General features: G+C 39.9%; 5 protein-coding genes across 6 annotated transcripts in view; 2 read left to right on the top strand and 3 right to left on the bottom strand.

Annotated features, from left to right (window-relative positions):
- LOC109485062 (dynein heavy chain 2, axonemal-like) overlaps positions 1-269 on the bottom strand; it is a 48123-nt gene extending 47854 nt beyond the window's left edge. The window contains exon 1 of the mRNA XM_019788490.1: positions 37-269. Within this exon, the coding sequence (XP_019644049.1) occupies positions 37-54 (18 nt within the window). The 5' untranslated portion in view covers positions 55-269. The remainder of the gene's footprint in view (positions 1-36) is intronic.
- On the bottom strand, positions 179-4011 carry LOC109484965 (dynein heavy chain 2, axonemal-like). The gene is made up of 7 exons (XM_019788338.1): positions 3850-4011; positions 2911-3028; positions 2360-2454; positions 1659-1858; positions 1080-1242; positions 660-823; positions 179-275 (listed from the first exon to the last, which is right to left on the bottom strand). Exons 2-7 carry the CDS (start codon positions 3017-3019, stop codon positions 179-181), a joined length of 828 nt encoding a protein of 275 aa, XP_019643897.1. The 5' UTR covers positions 3020-3028; positions 3850-4011.
- A 90-nt stretch (positions 4012-4101) lies between these two features.
- On the top strand, positions 4102-9811 carry LOC109485080 (amine oxidase [flavin-containing] B-like). Of its 2 annotated transcripts, none has more exons than XM_019788513.1 (14): positions 4102-4428; positions 4680-4774; positions 5172-5309; positions 5614-5727; positions 6006-6097; positions 6374-6506; positions 6652-6681; positions 7011-7094; positions 7325-7400; positions 7680-7824; positions 8004-8061; positions 8424-8518; positions 8711-8822; positions 8962-9811. In XM_019788513.1, exons 1-14 carry the CDS (start codon positions 4353-4355, stop codon positions 9163-9165), a joined length of 1452 nt encoding a protein of 483 aa, XP_019644072.1. In that variant the 5' UTR covers positions 4102-4352; the 3' UTR covers positions 9166-9811. The 2 variants fall into 2 exon arrangements, with proteins under 2 accessions (XP_019644072.1, XP_019644071.1); XM_019788512.1 differs by having other exon boundaries at positions 4104-4428; positions 6652-6801.
- Positions 9812-10366: 555 nt separating this feature from the next.
- LOC109485081 (amine oxidase [flavin-containing] B-like) lies at positions 10367-15940 on the top strand. Its single transcript, XM_019788514.1, has 14 exons — positions 10367-10523; positions 11072-11166; positions 11396-11533; positions 11995-12108; positions 12365-12456; positions 12620-12761; positions 12885-13034; positions 13322-13405; positions 13598-13673; positions 13929-14073; positions 14252-14309; positions 14569-14666; positions 14834-14945; positions 15069-15940. Exons 1-14 carry the CDS (start codon positions 10448-10450, stop codon positions 15258-15260), a joined length of 1572 nt encoding a protein of 523 aa, XP_019644073.1. The 5' UTR covers positions 10367-10447; the 3' UTR covers positions 15261-15940.
- Positions 15941-16743: 803 nt separating this feature from the next.
- Positions 16744-18026, bottom strand: LOC109484964 (neuronal acetylcholine receptor subunit alpha-9-like; the record flags this gene model as incomplete). The annotated part of the gene is made up of 2 exons (XM_019788336.1): positions 16744-17303; positions 17731-18026. Coding segments are annotated over 2 exons (856 nt in total), but the record flags the coding sequence as incomplete, so codon positions are not given.
- Positions 18027-19111: the final 1085 nt, after the last annotated feature.

Raw genomic sequence — 19111 nt, 5'->3', positions numbered from 1 at the left:
CCAGAAGCACCTGGGACACCTGACAATCCCACTTACCTGGATCATCCTTGCCATCTTGAGGAAAGGTGCCACATAGGAAGACTTGGACAGCTCTAAGATCCTCTGTATTCTCTTGACCCCAGGTTTGTCGAGCTGTTCGCTCAAACCGGACAGGTCGTCACAGCGAGACTTCCAGAACTCAATCTCTTCCAGAGGACCAGCGTTGTCGGCAGTCTCTATTGCATCCTGGGAACTTAGGACCTCCTTGATCTGCCTTGTCCAGTGGATCATAGCAGCTGTGGATAAAACAGGGGGTGTCTTTAGTGGAAGTGATCTTGAACCAGTTTACGGTAGCTCACTAGTCTTCTACTGCTTGTGACAGGAGTGACAACAATATGTACCCAATAAGTACCCAGTACATACTGGGTCATATCTTTTCAACAATTAGCACTTTACACGACTGAAAATAAGTATTGTCTGTCCTGTATTTGTTTCAGAATCTCCTGTAGTATTGGTCAACCTACAACAGCTGAGATTTACTGTCCCAACCTCTTGGTCTAGAGGCAGGGTGACTAACCACTGGTCTCCATTCGATATTCTAGGTTTTAATTCAGAGCAAAGGATATTAGGACATTCAAGTAAACCTTGAAGGAAAGACATCCAAAGACTTACTCTCCAGCCTTGAGACTAGTTCCTTGTCCTTGGCGGCTACTTCCGGCGGAATGCTGGTACCCTCATTGGGGATGTACAGGACTGTGTGGCCCTCCATCTTGTACCGTGTGTCTGTCAGGTTGGCCAGGAACTTGTGAAGCTGAGCCGAGAAGTCATTTTTGATACCTGAGGGCTGGTTAAGGAAACTTGACATGGCATTTTTCAAGATCTCAGACCTTATGCTTTTTATGGTCTTTCATGGTAAGCAAAATGTTGACAAAAAGATATTTAGAATTTGAAGCTTGGATGATGCAAATAACTCAGCTACAGCCATGTTAGATATGAAATGTTATGCAACATTCTATGTAAGCTGGCATGAAGGCATCATACAGGAAAACACACAGCTTCTAACTGTCTTACATGGTGGAAAGTTTATGTAATGATTGTACAGTTATGACAAGGATACTGTCGGGCCATGACTTGTTCTCGAAGAAGATGGGTGCGTAGACACCAGTCATCAGCCTCAGCAGGCTCTCTATGTACTGGGACTTCACGGTTCCATACTGGACCCTCTTGTGGAAGTTTTCAGCTGTGATTTCTACACCCTCTGGCCTGGGTGAAGAAATAAACATGACGTGCATGATTGAAACCATCATGATTAGACCATACCTTGATTTGTTGGCTCTCAGAGTTTTACGAAAAGTGCTAAGCTCAAAAATGAGCATAAAAAGTCTGAAGACCAGGTTTATACCTTAAGCTTGTTGCACTTGGTTTTAAGGAGTAAAATTAATACAGGTTCAAGTTTTTCTCTATTTCCCTCTGTTTTTTCATGATGTCGTAGCTCTTGACAAATTTCATGATAATCATTAGATTAACTAATGAAAGTAGCTGGTATAGCTTTATAAGTTATGGCACATTTACAGCATCTATTTAACTTAATAAAATTAATAGTATGTATTATATGTACATGTGTAGTACAAAACACAGTAATGGAAAAAAATGTTTCCCATGAACCACCAAGTATCTACCTAATGAAGTATGTGAGTTCCTCTGGAGGGTGATGCGGTGTGGAATAGGCCACGTTCAGACCAGAGTGGGGGTCATGATACACCACCAACAGACGACTGGGACTCTCAGAGAACCATCTCTCAATAGTCCCATCATGCTCTTCTGTCCACATGTCAGCTTTCAAGGCACTAAGGATGACTCTGTCTTTGATCAGCTTTTTCTGAAATTTAAAAGTATTAAAGTCAAATCACAAACATTACACATAACGGTTACAAGACATTTCCCATGCTGTATTAGCTAGTCAGGAAGGAAAAATGGTAAGTTTGAACTTTCAGCATGCTAAAGTAGCCAACTGGCACCAGGTTTGTATTGATTGTGGGGTTAGGCAGCAGGGAGATGGTTAAAGGCAATCGTTTGAGCCAAGCAAACTATTTGTCAATATGTTAAAAACAATTCAATGTCATATTCAACCAAGATAGTAGATCATTGTAAGTATATTTTTGTAAAAGAAATACTTTTTTTCAATGTTCTGCAATATTGCAGATGAGTCAAAATGCAATTTGGAAACACTTAATAATGCAAACTTGCAGAATGCAGATGGGTATTTTGAACACTGCTGTTGCACAGCGCAATTACTAGGTAAGAGGAATGGGTGACACTGAATAAATAAATGAGAAAGAGAGACAGGAACTCTGACAGGTGGTTTTGAAAGGTGCCTCACCACGTCTACAGGTGGTTTAGCCACCTGCACATCTGTTGTCTCTCCATTCACCATGTCTCCATTCTGTACAACCAGCTCTCCATTTGTAGCGTTTTCTGGAAGAAAGGTATGTTGTGTGGTCAGCAATAACAAAAACTATCATAGGAAAAATGCCATGTTGGAGCAAAAATCTGAACAAGGGATTCATATAATCATATTGGAATTGTACTTTGCTAAGCATTTCTGTTTCACAATGTTGACTTTATTTATGGTTTATTTATGGCAAAGACCAAACTTTATTTCATAGGTGATGAATAACTTAATAATACCATATTTCATTAGGATATAGAAAATAGAACCAGGTATGATTAATGTGTCAGTGTGAATTTCAAATTCAAACTCCAGGAAGATACTACCTAAAATGTAATTCCATGACCTAAATCTTTAGCATGTGAATGCTATACAGTATGCATAGATCCAAAAAAATATTATATACAGTTGGTGCAAAAACAGGTTTGGTGTATAGTTTTTACTGGAAACAGAGAGTCTTAGAAAACGTGTGCATTAATCACCAGGTGATCCTGACGAATGCTTGTCGTCACCATTCTCCACAGGTTCCCCGTCTCCATTGGTCACACCATTGGCTCCTTCCTCTGGTATATCTCCTGCCTCATCTGCCATTGTTTAAATCTGATGAAAGAAAAAGATCAGTTTTTTGTGATACAAATTAGAGCATACTGGAGCATCAGTAGACATTGTCAAATTACGATACTAGTGCTTTACTTAGAATGAGGGGCTCCAACTTGTTTTCTGACACACGATGAAACAAGTTCGGTCAAAATTATGATAGATTGCTGAACTGCTAAATTAGCTAACTAACATTTGACTAAACTAATTTGATAATCCACGACCATTGTAGCTTGACTGATTGATACATTTTTTTTTTCACTTCTGTGGTCTGTAGGGCTTCAAACTCCTACTAAAAGCAGATATCTAGATTTGACCTAGTTCATAATGGGGAAGATCACTGAACAGACTTCAAAATAGTGTGATATTATTGATTTTGAGTGCTATTATAAACCAAAAAATTGCAATTTGCAATATGCATATATTGCCAACAACTATCAGACAACGTTTGGTATCGGATCAGCACGGAAACGTGACAAAATATAAGTGTGAATTAAGACCTGCGCCATCGCCATGAAATAAGAAACCGATTCAATTGTTCTCCATTGTAATAAATCAAGTAGGCATTGAATGGGGAGGGGGGTGATAGAGGATTCGACTAGAAAACTATTGGTCTACAACCACAATTCCAACGTTTCCAAAGATAATGACACACATTTCCGTGTCCTTGCGGTATAGCCATGAAAAGAAATCACAGCTTCGCGCTAAAACCTATGTCTGAAGCATGGAAACGTTTACTAATTGCCCTGGATTCAAGATGGCTGCCGTTGTAAACAATCAGAAAAAGAACCTCCATTCTCAAGCCTTTATCTACCATGACATACCTTTTATCCACAGGTAAGTGGACTCGTTGGGCAGATAAAATTGTAGAAAATCCTTCTTGTGTAGTTTCAGTCGACGGCGGAGTCAAAAAGACATAATTTCGGCCCGAATTTGAGAGAACGCTCGTCCTTAGCAACCGCCTTGACTCCCGTCCCGCGCGGAGAATTGTGGGTAATTGAAACTTTTAGGTCAAAGTTCACCTGCGTGGGCGTGGCATTTGTTCTTTTCGACCTGGCGGTCGTTCCAAATTCCGCCTTTTGTACATGGCAAATTATGATGATTATCGACTTTGATACTACAATGTAGTTGATTCCCCATGGACATGACATAATCTTCGACCTAGCGGTCGACCCAAGGGGTTTAAAAGGAGACCTCCTTGATCGCCCGTGCCACTTTCTTTTGCATTTTGTTACTGTCTACTATCTAAGATAATAATTTTTACCTGCATGCTAAGATCATAAACTGCTTTCTTGGACTTCTGAGGTGGAACCAGCAGTGCTTCACCATGGCTAGTCCTGAGGCTGGAAGGAAGAAGAAAATGGTAGATACCGATGTGGTGGTCATAGGAGCTGGAATAAGTGGTGAGGAATCTTGATTGTACCTGCATTACCTATCAACATATATAGTGTGAATGACATCCAGCAAGTAATGGTAATGCAGTAGATTTAGTGGCCATTGTCATTGGCTATCAAAACAAAAATTTGTCCCAGGTTATTGTTGTGGTCTTGAGAGAGTAGTGAATTATGTACTTGCAAAATAATGTAGACAATGTAAAATAGATGTACTTTATTCTCTTACATAACATTTAATATACTGGTATGTGACTGCTCAGGTCTGTGTGCTGCCAAGCTCCTCCATGAGTCAGGTCTGGATGTACGAGTTCTGGAGGCCAGGGACAGGGTTGGGGGAAGAACCTTCACTGCCAGGGTCAGTATAACAGGTGTTATTATTTTTGGGAATTTTACTTTAATTGCCATCATCAGTAGTTATAGTACCACTTAGATTTAATGAGAAAATACATATTGTTAAGTCATGTCAGCTCAATGTCAGAGGCCAATACTACTGTAATTGTGTGTTAGAATTTATCTACTATACACTAAGTCATGCAGTGGTTGAATAGACATCACTGGTTATGGGCTGAGGAAAGGGGCTGTTATACATGTAACATTATAGTTACAACACTGTTCTTCTATGGTTCAAATTAACATTCAGCCTGCTAAGGTGTTTGGTGTTGGTTGTGGTAAATACTAGCATGGAGAAGGTTCATCATCATCTTGTCGTGAGACTTTCACAGATGAGCTTAAGGGATTTTTTTATCCTTCAGGATCCCAGCTATGGGTATGTTGACTTGGGAGGTGCGTATGTGGGGCCTGGACAGGACAAAATACTGCGCCTGGTAAAAGAGTTTGACTTGAAACTCTACAAGATGGATGAAGAGGGGAAAACAGTGAGTTACATGAAGGTATGTGATAGTGCCCTAATTTGCTATCCCTCATTGCAGCTCCTGGATGTATGTTGGTCTTTAAGTCCCTGGAGAAACATTCAATTTGATTTTAAGGTCGATAAGGCTTTAAAAGCTACATAAGGTTGATTTAGATACCCAAGGCTTTGTATTATGTTCTTCAGGTTTAACCCATCAAAGCCCAAGGTTTTAATAGGCATTTGTCACAGTTTAATTGGAACAATCCATTATGAAATGATTTTCAATATCATTTTAAACATGTATAACACAAGAAAGTCAATACCAAAACTTTGTATCCATTCAGGGAGTGCAGCGAGCAGTCACCAACCCCAACGACCCCTCAGCTCTGTCAAACAACCCACTGGATCTTCTGGATTTAAACAGCTGTTTTCAAAAACTGGATGCTTTTGCAAAACAGGTTTGGATATGTTTCAACATTTTTGTTAGTACCGATTCAATAGTAATGATTTCGAATAGAACATTTTCTTGACCTTGAAAATTTTATGGATAAAAGAGTTGTTCAACATGTTTACAACTACACCGTATCATGTATATGTTCTATAAAGCTGTGATGTAAAAATTGATTTTGACTGATACTTTTGACAAAGATGAAACAAGGTCTTATTAGACACATTGTGAAAATTTGATGTTGTGATTGCATCAAAACCATTAACAGTCGGTCTTGAATGATACAAGCTTCCACCTGATGCTCCATGGAATGCACCGAGGGCAGCAGAATGGGACAGTATGACAGTCAAGGAGTTCATGGACAAGGAGTGCTGGACAAGGTAGGCATTTAATGGTTGAAAGTTGCTGTCTGTCCATAGATACAATATTCCCATGTACAGTTGTACTTACTTGTAATTCATTTGTCTGCTATTTTACATTTCTTTCTGTCAACAGTTATAGGAATTTAGTAGTATTAGACAACGTGCTGTAACAGTTAAATGTTCGCATTAGTTGTCTCTTTACTTGTCCTTTAAAATAATGATTGAAGGATTCTTTGATGTAACATTATAGCTTTGTAATTGTCTAAATTTCTTTTGACGCTCCTTCAAAAACAGCTTGGCCAGGAAGATGATGGGTTTGCTTACGGAGATCTTTTCTGGTTCTCAACCAGAAGAGATCTCTTTCCTGTTCTATCTGACTTCCCTGAATTCTGCCCAGGGCATTGATACTGCAATGAGTGGAGCACAGGTACAGAATACCTCAAGGATTTTCACATAATGTAACACTAGTGGTAAAACAAGCAATTTTATGCCAATCTTCTGACATTTTAGAATGAATATTAAAATTGATGATGTGTTTCTTATTAATGATTATGTGTTCTTATCAATTACAGGAGATGAAATTTGTGGGTGGTTCTATGCAAGTGAGTGAGAAGATTGCAGAGTTGCTTGGCAACAGAGTTGTTCTGTCCAGCCCTGTCATGAGGATAGAACAGCAGGAGGCAGTTGCCACGGTGACCACACACACTGGGCAGCAGTACAGAGTAGGTTATTGCTTGTCTTGATTGCAGCTTTTGTATTTGTGAAATATAACTACATATCAGAGCACAATTTTTTTTTTCTATTTCCTGTCATGCCCTGTCTGATTATGATGGTCACAGGTAGAATATTTAATAGAATTTTTAAGAAGTACATGTACAGTACCAGCTCAAATCAAATTTCCTGACATAGATTTACCTGTTTCATTTTTCAGGCTAAATATGTCATTAGTGCTGTACCACCATGCCTTCTGCACGGAATTTTATTTGAACCTTCGCTGCCAGCCTTGAAAATGCAGGTAGGCCTCTTGAATTTAAACAAATTGTTTTTTTTAGTATCAAAGTTCATCATTTTCTATGTAGGATACTTTTTTCTATATATCCTGTAATACTGACTATTATTGTACAATATGGAGTCAGCATATACTTTTAAATTAATGTTTAGCATAAGAAAATATCAGCTGAAAGTTTGTATACATGTATAACTCTATACTAGAGATAATAGAGATATCTTATTTGTCATCACCAGATGATACAGAGGATGCCAATGGGATCTATGATCAAGACGGTCACCTACTACGAAACAGCATTTTGGAAGGAGGAAGGTCCAGCAGCTTCAGTTTTATGACATTTTCCAAGAAATTGTTCTGTAACTGTTAATGTTACTTCAGATTACTATATTTCATAATCTCTATACATTTGAGCATGCTTTTATATGAAAGGTTTGGAGAGGTCTTTGAATTAATAATATGGGGACTTAAGCAGAATGATGACAAAACTAAGAGATTTTCACTTCTGAGGGGAAATAACACTAAAACACAGTCCTCTTGTCATCTCTAAAAAGGAACTGAGAGTGAAATCACCTTCAAATTTGTACTTCACAGGATTTTCCGGAACGGCACTGTCTGACAAGGGGCCTGTCAATGGTTGTATGGATGACACCAAACCAGATGGCTCCCATCCTGCCATTGTGGGTTTCATCTCATCCACACATGCCAGAGAACTTTGTGAGATGTCTCCTGAGCAAAGGTACCACCAGAGTAGTGATGAAGAAGAGCTTGACCTCATTCTTTTTCCTAATGAGTTATATGGTATGGAGAAAGGCAAATAACTCCAAATGTGTCAAAAGAATCTGATATAGATTATATTCAATCTACAGATGAAATATGTAGCCTGCTTTTGGTTTAAGTTGGCTTTCATATTTTCAGGAAGCAGGCAGTGTGTAAACACTATGCTGAAATCTTCCAGTGCCCGGAGTTCCTACATGTAAGTCCCAGTACAATTAGCTATTGCTAATTGTTCACTTCATGTATTTTTAAAGTGATAGTGCATGCATGACATACATGTGTTGCCTATCGCTGTAGGTGAGGTAAGCACCTTAAATTAAACAGAGTAGGGAAAAGGGGGAAAAGATTTTTATGTTGAGCAAACTATGAAGAATGTCTTCAGTATACATGTATGATAGATAAACTGAATTTAAGTCAAGAGTTCAGGCATGTGCATCACTTCACCTTCCTTCCCATTGATAAGAAGTCTCATGTCCCTTACATGTACAGAATGTACCTGCTGACATTTTGTGTTATCAGGCTGAATTGTCAATACAATAACTTTGTGTAATCTCCCTTCAGCCTGTGAACTATGTAGAACTGGACTGGTCAGCAGAAACCTTTTCTGGGGGCTATGGCGCCAACTTAGGACCAGGTGTGCTGACCAGCTATGGCAGGTACTGGTACTTTTGTTCTGTGTTTCTGTGCTAATATTGGATGAAGTACATATCAGTCAACAAAAACTGGATAGCTAGCATTAACAAATGATACAAACTTATGCACAACCAAATGATATAGAATGATGGACAACCTTTATTAAATGGCCTGTAGGAAGTACATCAAGTATTCATTTCATATATTCCCTACAGGGAGCTCCGCAAGCCATTTTGTCAGGTGTACTTTGCTGGTACAGAGACGGCTGTGAAGTGGAGTGGGTACATGGATGGGGCAGTAGAAGCTGGAGAGAGAGCTGCAAGACAGGTAAAACCATACATTACTTCTGAATCAGCATTTTAAGGAAAGTTCAATGCTATATATAAGTGTAATGCTATATATATAAATGTATATATAATACCAATTTCACTGTAACATGAGTGAAAGTGTAATCTTGAACTTGCAGGTTTTACACGCCATGGGGAAGATATCAGAAGACCAGATCTGGCAGGAGGAGCCCCCCAGTATTGACTTCCCGCTCACCCCCACTGAAGCCGATCCATTGGGGAAGATCCTGCCGTCCATCCCACAGCTCCTGTATTTCCTGCTGGCCTTTGTTGTGCTGCTGGTTGTGCTGGCTGCTGTTCTGCTTGGGGTCTATCTGTCGTAAAGAGTGTAAAGAGAGTACAGCTGCAGTATTGCAAGAGTACAGCAGTACATGTATTAGTTTTAGGCCTGAATGAGGCAACACTGAAATCTTACTTTTGAACACAGGGTAACACAAAAATGTTAACACCACATGTATATGTAAATGCACTATACAATTGATATGCATTGTATGTATAGAATATGTGCACTGGAAGTCCCCCTTAAGGCTCATTAGAGTCATTACGTCATTAAGGTACTCTCCAGTATAAAAGAAAGTGCAATGCTTTGTGTAAAGTTTTATTTTTATCTACGTATATTAAGCAGACTGGACTTAGTCCTAGCATGCAGCCAGACAAGATAATGATGATAATTCAGCAATGTAACGTAAATATTGACTTTATGCTTTAAGATGATCTGATGCTAGAAGAATCTACTAGATAGATTGTTTGAGATTGCATATCAATATAATGATTGGATTCAGCTTGTTTTTATCATATAGTGTCATGTACCTGACATTAAATGGTCAACCATTCCATGGCTATCAGCTATTCAACTAAATATATTGCTTAATATATATTTTGTAGGGTGACAGATTTATAATCATCAAGTTTGAAATCAAATTGCTGGTCAATCATGGACTTTGAAATTACATGGTTGTTTTGTACCATCAGTCTCCCTGATGTCTGACTCTTTCCTTGTGTGGTTTATTTCTGTTCCTTTTGATATTTTGTTGAGAACTTTTTCCAAAGTACAGACACTGCCAATGACACTTGCAGCCACATATATGCATTGTTGCATTACATGAACCTGTAAAGGATTTTACATGTACATCTCTCTTCCATTTTGACACTGGAGAGGGACTGTGACTCCAGCTATTGCCTAATTGTGTTCTGTATAGTTTCAGTATCGTTTCTTCAAAGTTAAAGCTTGTAACTATATTATATATAACAAAAGCTGCATGGTAAAGCAAAAATTAATTTTCATAAAATCTTCAATAAGCCTTCTGTACCCAATAAGCGCGTAGAAGACACGTCTGTTGATGTCACATTTTTTGAGCACGGCTGAGGGTAATGATTGTTTAATGTTAAAAAGATTAGTTAGGCCCAAATATATTGTGAGTACGCCCGTCCCTAGCAACCGCTCCGACGCGCAACTTTGTCCCGCGCGAAGAATTGTGGGTAGCTTAAACTTTTAAGGTCAAAGTTCATCCATGTGGGCGTGACGACAGCTGTACACTTTCAGGTAGAGCAAGGAGCCCAAATTCGTAAGTATTTTCGTACTTCTGAGGTGGAATCTGCTTCGCCATGGCTAGTCCTGAAGCTGGAAGGAAGAAGGAAGTGGTAGATGCCGATGTGGTGGTGATAGGGGCTGGAATAAGTGGTGAGTGATGGTTAAAAAGGACGGCGAGGTTCACGATCACTATTCAAAGTTCAAACGGTCCCTGAGAAGACCATAAGGTGAGACATATAAACCACGTTACATGTAATTTACGCGGCGGACCATGCGTTATACATGACCAAACGTGTTTTGTTTATGTCTCGAGGGGGGTCTTTCACCTTAGACATTGCTCAATCCTTAATAGTGATACTAAATAAAAGCTTGAAACATTATCAACGACTGTAACATAATTTTTACATCAATATCAGCTTCAAGGGTGTACCGTTATGTGGCCAATAACTTAACAGCTAAATTGGTCATGTTGAAACAGATAAATCTAAATCACAAAGTGACACAGCAAGTAAATATGTTCTATGTTACTTGTTGGATTATGGTTAGTCCACACATAATGAATTTATAGTACTTATTTGTTTCAACATCAAAACTATATTCAATGATCAGTGCTTCAGAAAGTTTACACCACCTTCCTATAAAGCAGATGTCCTACCTGACCGAATGACTCTACTAGTACTACTAAATACTGTACTCAGGTTTGTGTGCTGCCAAGCTCCTCCACGAGTCAGGTCTGGATGTACGAGTGCTGGAGGCCAGGGACAGGGTTGGGGGAAGGACCTTCACTGCCAGGGTGAGTGGAACAGGTGTTCATGTTCATGCCCAAAATTATAGTGATAGCAGATACTAGTACTACTAATAATTGTCAAGTGTTCATCTATGGTTCAAATTAATCTTCAATCTGTTGAAGTTAAGCCATTTGCATTGGCATCGATTGATCACAATGTATTTTTATGGAGTAACGCGGTAATGCAGCATGCAGAAGGTTACATTTTTTGTCATTCCTCCTTTTATTTCCTCAGGATCCCAGCTATGGGTATGTTGACCTGGGAGGTGCGTATGTGGGGCCCACACAGGACAGAATCCTGCGCCTGGCAAAAGAACTGGACTTGAAACTCTACAAGGTCAATGAAAAGGAGAAAACAGTGAATTACTGGGAGGTATGTCAAATGATACAATGCACACTGTAAAAGGATTGTCTACTAGATTTTAATGTTACAATTGAACTTATCTATAGCATGAAGAATAGATCTTGAGCAGGTGGAGTGGAAGATAATTTTGTTACAACTTTGGAAATTTGTTTAAGGTTAAAACTTTAGATCCAACACAAAAAAGTTCTCTCACCGAGAGCTTTTGACCAGTCACTCTGTTTTTCCTCAGTAGACTGACCCAGTGAGGCTTGTCACGCGGCTTCTTTGAAGTGTTACGTCAACACTGGGTCAAAGGCCAACATCTGTTAGACGATGTCGGCCCCCGTCGCAGTTAACTTTGGGTATTTGTTTGTATTTGGAACAATCTATGATGAGATGACGTTCATTTTCAGTCACAGTAGGATACATATACTTTCTAGTACTGTTTTAACACAAGAAACTTAATACCATTAAACTTTGTATCTGTTCAGGGAGTGCAGCGTGCAGTTACCAAACCCGACGACCCCTCAGCTCTGTCAAACAACCCGCTTAATCTTTTCGACCTGAACAGCTGCTTGCAGAAAATAGAGGATTTCTGTCAACAGGTTCGGACATGTTTTAGCATTTTTCTTTGAATGTTTAACAATGTCTTTATCAGAAAGAAATATAATTCAATTTGTTTAGAACTCTATCTTTATTTGAAGCTTCTCTAAAACTGAGATGTAAAAATAAATGGTTTTAAATGAATATTTTGACTAAGCTAAAACAGTGCCCTATCATAGCCCATCGTGCACAGTTTGATTATGTAGCTATATGTGTATTGATTTGAGTCAACTAATCATCAGTCTTTAATGATACAAGATACCCCCTGATGCTCCTTGGAATGCACCAAGAGCAGCAGAATGGGACAGTATGACAGTCAAGGAGTTCATGGACAAGGAGTGCTGGACAAGGTAGGCATTTAATGGTTGAAACTTTGGTGGTTGAAAGTTACCAGAAATTGAGTGCTGTCAAATGCTCCCATAACTTAATGTAATGATTAGGAAATTGAAACCACCTTACGATTTTGCGTTCATTTTTAAAAATTAAATCTCTTGTAATCTCTTCCAAATCCAGCTTAGCGAGGAAGATGGTGGGTTTGATTGTGGTGGCCATATACTGCTGTGAGCCCCAAGAGATCTCTTTCCTGTACTTCCTAACTTACCTGCATTCTGGTCAGGGACTCAGAAGAATGATCAGTATCACCAATGGAGCACAGGTACAGTATAGCCAGTAACCTAAGGATGTTCATATACAAGTTGTCTCATGCCCGTCGTTGACTTTTTGAAAAGAAATTGTAAAATTGAAATAATGGCTCTTGACAATTTTTTCTTCAATACAGGAGAGAAAATTTGTGGGTGGTTCTATGCAAGTGAGTGAGAAGATTGCGGAGTTGCTTGGCAACAGAGTTGTTCTGTCCAGCCCTGTCATGAGGATAGAACAGCAGGAGGCAGTTGTCATGGTGACCACACACACTGGGCAGCAGTACAGAGTAGGTTATGGGGTGTCTTGATTTCAGCCTCTTTTGCATTTGTGAAATATAACAGTTACTGTATATCTGAGCACAATTCTTTTACCTTTTTCTATTTCTTGTCATGTCCTGCCTCATAATATTAAATGATGGTCACTGTTGGAGAAATAGGAGTTTGAAACAGTATATTGCAGGTTCAAGGTCCCCTTTATTTTCCATCCCTCTGTTGCAAGTCTCTGTCATATATAACTGTCTCCGATTGATCCGAGCAGTTTTGCTGATATAGAATTTCCTGATTCATTTTTCAGGCCAAACATGTCATCAGTGCTGTGCCTTCACCCCTTCTGCACAGAATTCTATTTGAACCTCCACTGCCAGACTTGAAAATGCAGGTAGACTTCTTCTTCAATTATCAACAACTGAATTTTGAATTCTATATACTGTAGTAATTATTGCCTGATTTTGAGTATTGAGTCACTGTAGTCCAAGGTATAACATACCAGCTAAATGTTTGCTAAAAAAATTGGAAATACATTGTTTTCTAGTACTTGTATTAGTAAATGTATTTTTTTTGCCATTACCAGATGATACAGAGGATGCCAATGGGATCTATCATCAAGACAGTCACCTACTACGAAACAGCATTTTGGAAAGAGAAAGGTAATTACCAGTTTTAAGTATTGGTCATTTTTCAACAAATCATTTACTGTAAGAGTAATGTTACTTCAGATTTTATGTATGAAATATTTGTGGAATTTTTGCATAGTATTGAGACTAGAAAAAATGAACAAGCAAATTAAAGAGATTAATACTATTTGAGGGAAACATCAAAGTCATAATTATGACAATAGGAACAGCACATGTCACTGTGGAAAATGAACTGAGTGCAATCGCCTTTAAATTTGTGCATGACAGGTTTTTGTGGCTCAGCATTGTCTGACAAGGGGCCTGTCAATTACTGCATGGATGACACCAAACCAGATGGCTCCCATCCTGCCATCATGGGTTTCATCCTGTCCACACATGCCAGAGAGCTTTGTGAGATGTCCCCTGAGCAAAGGTACCACCAGTAGTGATAAAGAAGAGCCTGACCTCATTCTTTCTCCTTATGAGTTATATGGTATGGAGACAGGCAAATAACTCCAAACATGTCAAAAGAATCTGACATAGATATGCAGATACATCTAGATTCAAGTTTGTACTGAATAAGTCGTAAAATTTTAAAACTCTATTTTCAGGAAGCAGGCAGTGTGTAAACACTATGCTGAAGTCTTCCAGTGTCCAGAGTTCCTTCATGTAAGTCACAGTGCAACTATCACTAACTTAACAATGATAGGACATGATATACAATCTTTGTACATACGTCACATGTATTGTACATATGTTACATGTATTGCCTGGGTCACTGCATGCAGATGAGATTATGACCTTTTCGTTTAAGGAAACAATGATTTTGATGTTAAAACTTCACTGAATAATGGTCAAGAGTGCAGGCATTTGCATCACTTTAACTTCCTTCATATTGACAAGAAGGCATTGTATGAATTCCTTTCAGCCTGTGAACTATGTAGAGCAGAACTGGATGGCAGAAAGCTTTTCTGGGGGCTGCTATGTCGCCACCTTAGGACCAGGTGTGCTGACCAGCTTTGGAAGGTACCGGGAATACACATTTTGTACCCTTTGTTCTGTGTTGATAGAGCCCTATCTTTTGGGTGAAGTGCATTTTGTTCAAAGATTCTGCTACAATTAACAGTGTTTTATACTCCACAAATGATACAAGTATCAAGAATTAACATCGAGAGTTCATTCATTCACTACAGAGAGCTCCGCAAGCCGTTTTGTCAGATGTACTTTGCTGGTACAGAGACGGCTGTGAAGTGGAGTGGGTACATGGATGGGGCAGTAGAAGCTGGAGAGAGAGCTGCAAGACAGGTAAACCATGTACAATGTATTACTGCAGCCATTTAAAAGTTCAATGCTATTCTAACTGTGATATCTACTATATAATAGCAATTTCACTGTGACATGAGTCAAAGTGTAATCTTGAACTTGCAGGTTTTACACGCCATGGGGAAGATATCAGAAGACCAGATCTGGCAGGAGGAGCCCCCCAGTGTTGAAGTACCCCCCACCCCCGTTAGAGTCGATCCAATAGAGAAGATCCTGCCATCCATCCCACAGCTCCTGTATTTCCTGCTGGCATTTATTGTGCTGCTGGTTGCTGTTCTGTGTGTCTATCTGTTGTAGAGACAAAACAGCAGTATATAGATTCTTTCTATTGGTGAGGCAATACTGAAATCTTACTTCTTCAGGAGAGCATAAAAATTGAAATGTCACCCCAATATGTAAATAAAATAAACAACAGATGTGCACACGTCTTTCAGCAAGGACATTCTATGATATATAATCATGAAAGTGATGAAAGCTTCTTGCTTTCAGGTAATCTATAGTATAAAAGGAAGTATCATTGCGTGCGGGTTTATAATTTCTATCTAATAATAGTATGTATATCAAGCAGAGTGGACTAAGTCTCAGTATTACTGGGCAATCAGCTAGCCTGAGAAGATAATGAGGATAAGAATCTTGTGTACTACAAACCTGTGTACTTGACTTGTATGCTTGTAATTTTACTTGTAGTACTGTTACGCTATTCTCATATCTTTTATTTAAGATTTTACTTAGTACCCTGACTTTTAATATTTTATTCAATGTAATATACGTTTCGTGAATCAATGTAATTTTATTGATAGGTGTAGCAACGTAATTTTCCACATTTTAATGTTAATTAGCAAAGGTATTTCAGACACCACTTCATGTTGTACGTCTGCTATTTGCTGATAAAGTCATATCGAAAAAAAGAAACACAATGATGTTGTATCAAACAGCAAATAAATTATGAATGAAATTATTCAGCATATTTTTTATAATAGTCTCATGCAAAAGAGATAAAATGCCTCTGTCATGAAATGAAATATTTTTAAAATTGCCCCCAGGCAGGAGATATTAAATGCTTTGAAGCTAGGTAGGTTGTATTAAGAGGATAAATTACAAATAAATTGATACATCATATTTTTATAAGAATTTCATGAAAAGAGATGAAATGGTTACCCTCTAAGTCTATTACTGCTGTAACTGGCTTAATATGCATATGCTTCTTCTTCCCAATGACACCCACGATCATGTATGATGATCATTCCAGCATGTCGAGGGTATTCTGTTGGGTGTCAGTTCTGTTTGCATAATTAATGAGGATATGTTGAAATGAAGTATTGACAAAGGAGAGAAATTTTACTCGCAATATATTGTAATTTGAATTCAGAAAACCATAAATTAGAATAGATTATTGTAATTACGACCTTATTTCCATAGTCAATGAGACAAATAAAAAATATTTACAAAAACTCACATATATGTATTTTATGGAGGTATGAGATCTCCGAATTCTTGTGTAGTTTGTACCTACTCAAACGTCTTCGTTTTTTTTGTATTTGTGAGGTGCATTCTACTATAATTTTTACGGCGAAGAAGTAAGTCACCCTGGGATCCTTAACAATATAGATCCTCATAGGGCCGCGAAAACTGTGTTCTGACCATAGCCGAAAGACTCTCCGTTGGCAATATAGAAACCCAGGCAAAGTTAACATGTGAGCCGTTGTCCTGTTTGTTATTTACTGATGACCAGGGACAGTACATATACTTTATGACTGAAGCAAAGAAAAGTGCGAAAACGCTATGATATGCCGTCTCCATGACTCCCTGGCGGAGGCCTTCCCGCCTTAACGTTCAGCAAGGTCGCCAGAAGGGCGACGACACAGGCTACCAGGTACAGAACGAGAAAGATCCTGTCCACCACTATCGCTAACGTCTTCCAGTCGTTGTGGATGTTTTTTTCCGTATCCAACTTCTTCATGTACGCGGAGATTTCTTCAACCGCGCCTTTCATTTCCAGCAGGTATTCCACGTATGACTGACTCTCTCTGAGTGATCTAGCTGGCAAGTCAAGTCTCGATCTCCGTTCGGTACCAGAGTGTATGTCGCTCCCGTCTACCTCGCGGTTACCGTTGTTTTGCATGTGCTCGGGTGGGGCGTTGTACCGGTGCCAAAGCTCGTCCCCGTTGTGTCCGGACTGGTCGCCCATCAGCAGTGCTCTAGAGGCGTACTTGAGAAACACTTTCCGCGCCCATCCAGGCACCGGGCGGTTCTCCTGACCAGAGTCTCCCAAGGTGATGACGAACGAAGTGGCTAGCAGGGAGAGCGTCATGAGCGTCAGGGACACGATGATGAACCGACCTGTGAAGGAATAAAGAGAATAGATCCTGTAGACAGATCTTGTAGATACATCATGTTACATGTAAATAGAGATGTAGCACAGAAATGTTACACCTGTTTCTTCTAAACTTAGTGCATTTGGCTCACGTAGAGCGTGAATATGCAATAAAGTTCATTGTCATTGTCAATAAATGAATACGTCAATGATGTAGTGTAAAGTGTCTCAAGACTGTAGATAAAGGCAACGTTCTCAAAATCAAAAGATAGGGATATGTCATATAAGATGAGTTCATTTAGAATGTAGGCATTCTTCGGTCTTAAAAGTCCACGAAGTACTTCATTCTACACCTTATACTTATTCTTAGTTTTGCGTAATTTAGCATAATATCGTTGCATCAAATATGAGGTTGTTTCCACATCTATAAATCAGAACTACGTTTGTCCATACCTACTGCGGGGACGCTTTCTGACTGCGGCACCGCCTCCGCGACTAGCAGCTGGAACACCGTCAAGGACAGCAGCACCGACACGCCGAACGAGATCTTCTCCCCGCAGTCTGGCGGCAGGTAGAAGGTCGCCCCCACCACAAGGGCCAGCAGGGCGCGGGGCACCAGCATGTTGATGACGTAGAACGTGGGTCGGCGGGTCATGTGGATGACGAAGGTCACGTCCGGGTACGGAACACCGTTGTAGAAAACGTTGTTCCTCTTTGCGAACAATTTCGTGACATCCCACTCCACGTTTCTAGTAAAAATGGAGGTCAACATTTTCAGGTATATATCCTCAAGTCGAATCCTCCCACTTACAGCTGATTTGTAAATCACTGAAAGTCTGTACTGTATTGTGGGGTGTGACTCGTCAGTACGGTGCCATTTCGTTCAATGGGATTAACTTTTGGGACCCAAATGTGTAGACCCCTACCTTATAGCTCCGCAACATAGATGACTTTATATAGCTGCGCAACCAATACTTCTTTACTTCACTTGCGCATCACCCCTAAACTCCAAGCATGTCCTAATGTGACAAAAGACTATCAAATTGGCCAGGTAGTATCCATTGGCCAGATCTAGAAAAGGTCCAGCCCCTTGAATTTACTTGGAGATTACATCACCAATTCTTTTTAACTGGGGTGCTAAAGTAGGGGCGTCGCGTAGCTGAAGTTGGAGTGCAGGAATTTGTGCTTTGGGTCCTTCGTAACTTTAATAGAAGGACCATTTTTTGACGCATCGGACTTTTGTTACCACCATGAAAAATGGAGGTATTGTTTTAGGCGCGTCTGTCTGTGTGTGTGTATGTGTGTCTGTCTGTCTGTGTGTGCGTGTGTGTGTGTGTGTGTTTCCACACACTTGTAGTCAGCATAACTTCATAACGCCTTTATGGATTGTGATGACATTTGGTATGATGGTAAGTCTTGTGAAGACAAAGGTCAAGATCAAATATCGGGCCCCCTGGCGGATGATCTTGGTACTGCATCAGAACTTCCGGTTTTTTGTATCTTCAACGGTCCTGAACATGCTATGGTCTTGACTTTTTGGTGACAGATAGGTTTTCCTATAAGAAATAAGTGGGTTTGGTCCCCCTAGCAGCTTGTGATGTGGGGTGTGGGGAAGAGCAGGGTGGTCGTACGAGTGGGGTGTGGGGAAGAGCAGGGTGGTCTACGAGTGGGGGTGGTGGGGAAGAGCAGGGTGGTCTACGAGTGGGGTTTGGGGAAGAGCAGGGTGGTCTATGAGTGGGGTGTTGGGAAGAGCAGGGTGGTCTACGAGTGGGGTGTGGGGAAGAGCAGGGTGGTCTACGAGTGGGGTGTGGGGAAGAGCAGGGTGGTCTACGAG

This window comes from Branchiostoma belcheri, unplaced genomic scaffold, assembly GCF_001625305.1.
Source record: "Branchiostoma belcheri isolate BF01 breed outbred unplaced genomic scaffold, Haploidv18h27 scaffold72, whole genome shotgun sequence".
Taxonomy (NCBI): domain Eukaryota; kingdom Metazoa; phylum Chordata; class Leptocardii; order Amphioxiformes; family Branchiostomatidae; genus Branchiostoma; species Branchiostoma belcheri.
The sequence above is the reverse complement of the archived record's forward strand: the minus strand, read 5'-3'. Positions and strand labels throughout refer to the sequence as shown.

Excerpts from the sequence above, each read along its gene's own strand:
- LOC109484965 (XM_019788338.1), bottom strand. The coding sequence starts at position 3,019 with ATGGCAGATGAGGCAGGAGATATACCAGAGGAAGGAGCCAATGGTGTG. Across the intron at positions 824-1,079 it reads ACAGTATCCTTGTCATAACT|CCCTCAGGTATCAAAAATGA; the intron begins GTACAATCATTA and ends TTCCTTAACCAG. Across the intron at positions 276-659 it reads GACAAGGAACTAGTCTCAAG|CTGCTATGATCCACTGGACA; the intron begins GCTGGAGAGTAA and ends TTTTATCCACAG.
- LOC109485081 (XM_019788514.1), top strand. The coding sequence starts at position 10,448 with ATGGCTAGTCCTGAAGCTGGAAGGAAGAAGGAAGTGGTAGATGCCGAT. Across the intron at positions 14,667-14,833 it reads GTGCTGACCAGCTTTGGAAG|AGAGCTCCGCAAGCCGTTTT; the intron begins GTACCGGGAATA and ends CATTCACTACAG. Across the intron at positions 14,946-15,068 it reads GAGAGAGAGCTGCAAGACAG|GTTTTACACGCCATGGGGAA; the intron begins GTAAACCATGTA and ends TTGAACTTGCAG.
- LOC109485080 (XM_019788512.1), top strand. The coding sequence starts at position 4,353 with ATGGCTAGTCCTGAGGCTGGAAGGAAGAAGAAAATGGTAGATACCGAT. Across the intron at positions 6,802-7,010 it reads ACACTGGGCAGCAGTACAGA|GCTAAATATGTCATTAGTGC; the intron begins GTAGGTTATTGC and ends TTCATTTTTCAG. Across the intron at positions 8,823-8,961 it reads GAGAGAGAGCTGCAAGACAG|GTTTTACACGCCATGGGGAA; the intron begins GTAAAACCATAC and ends TTGAACTTGCAG.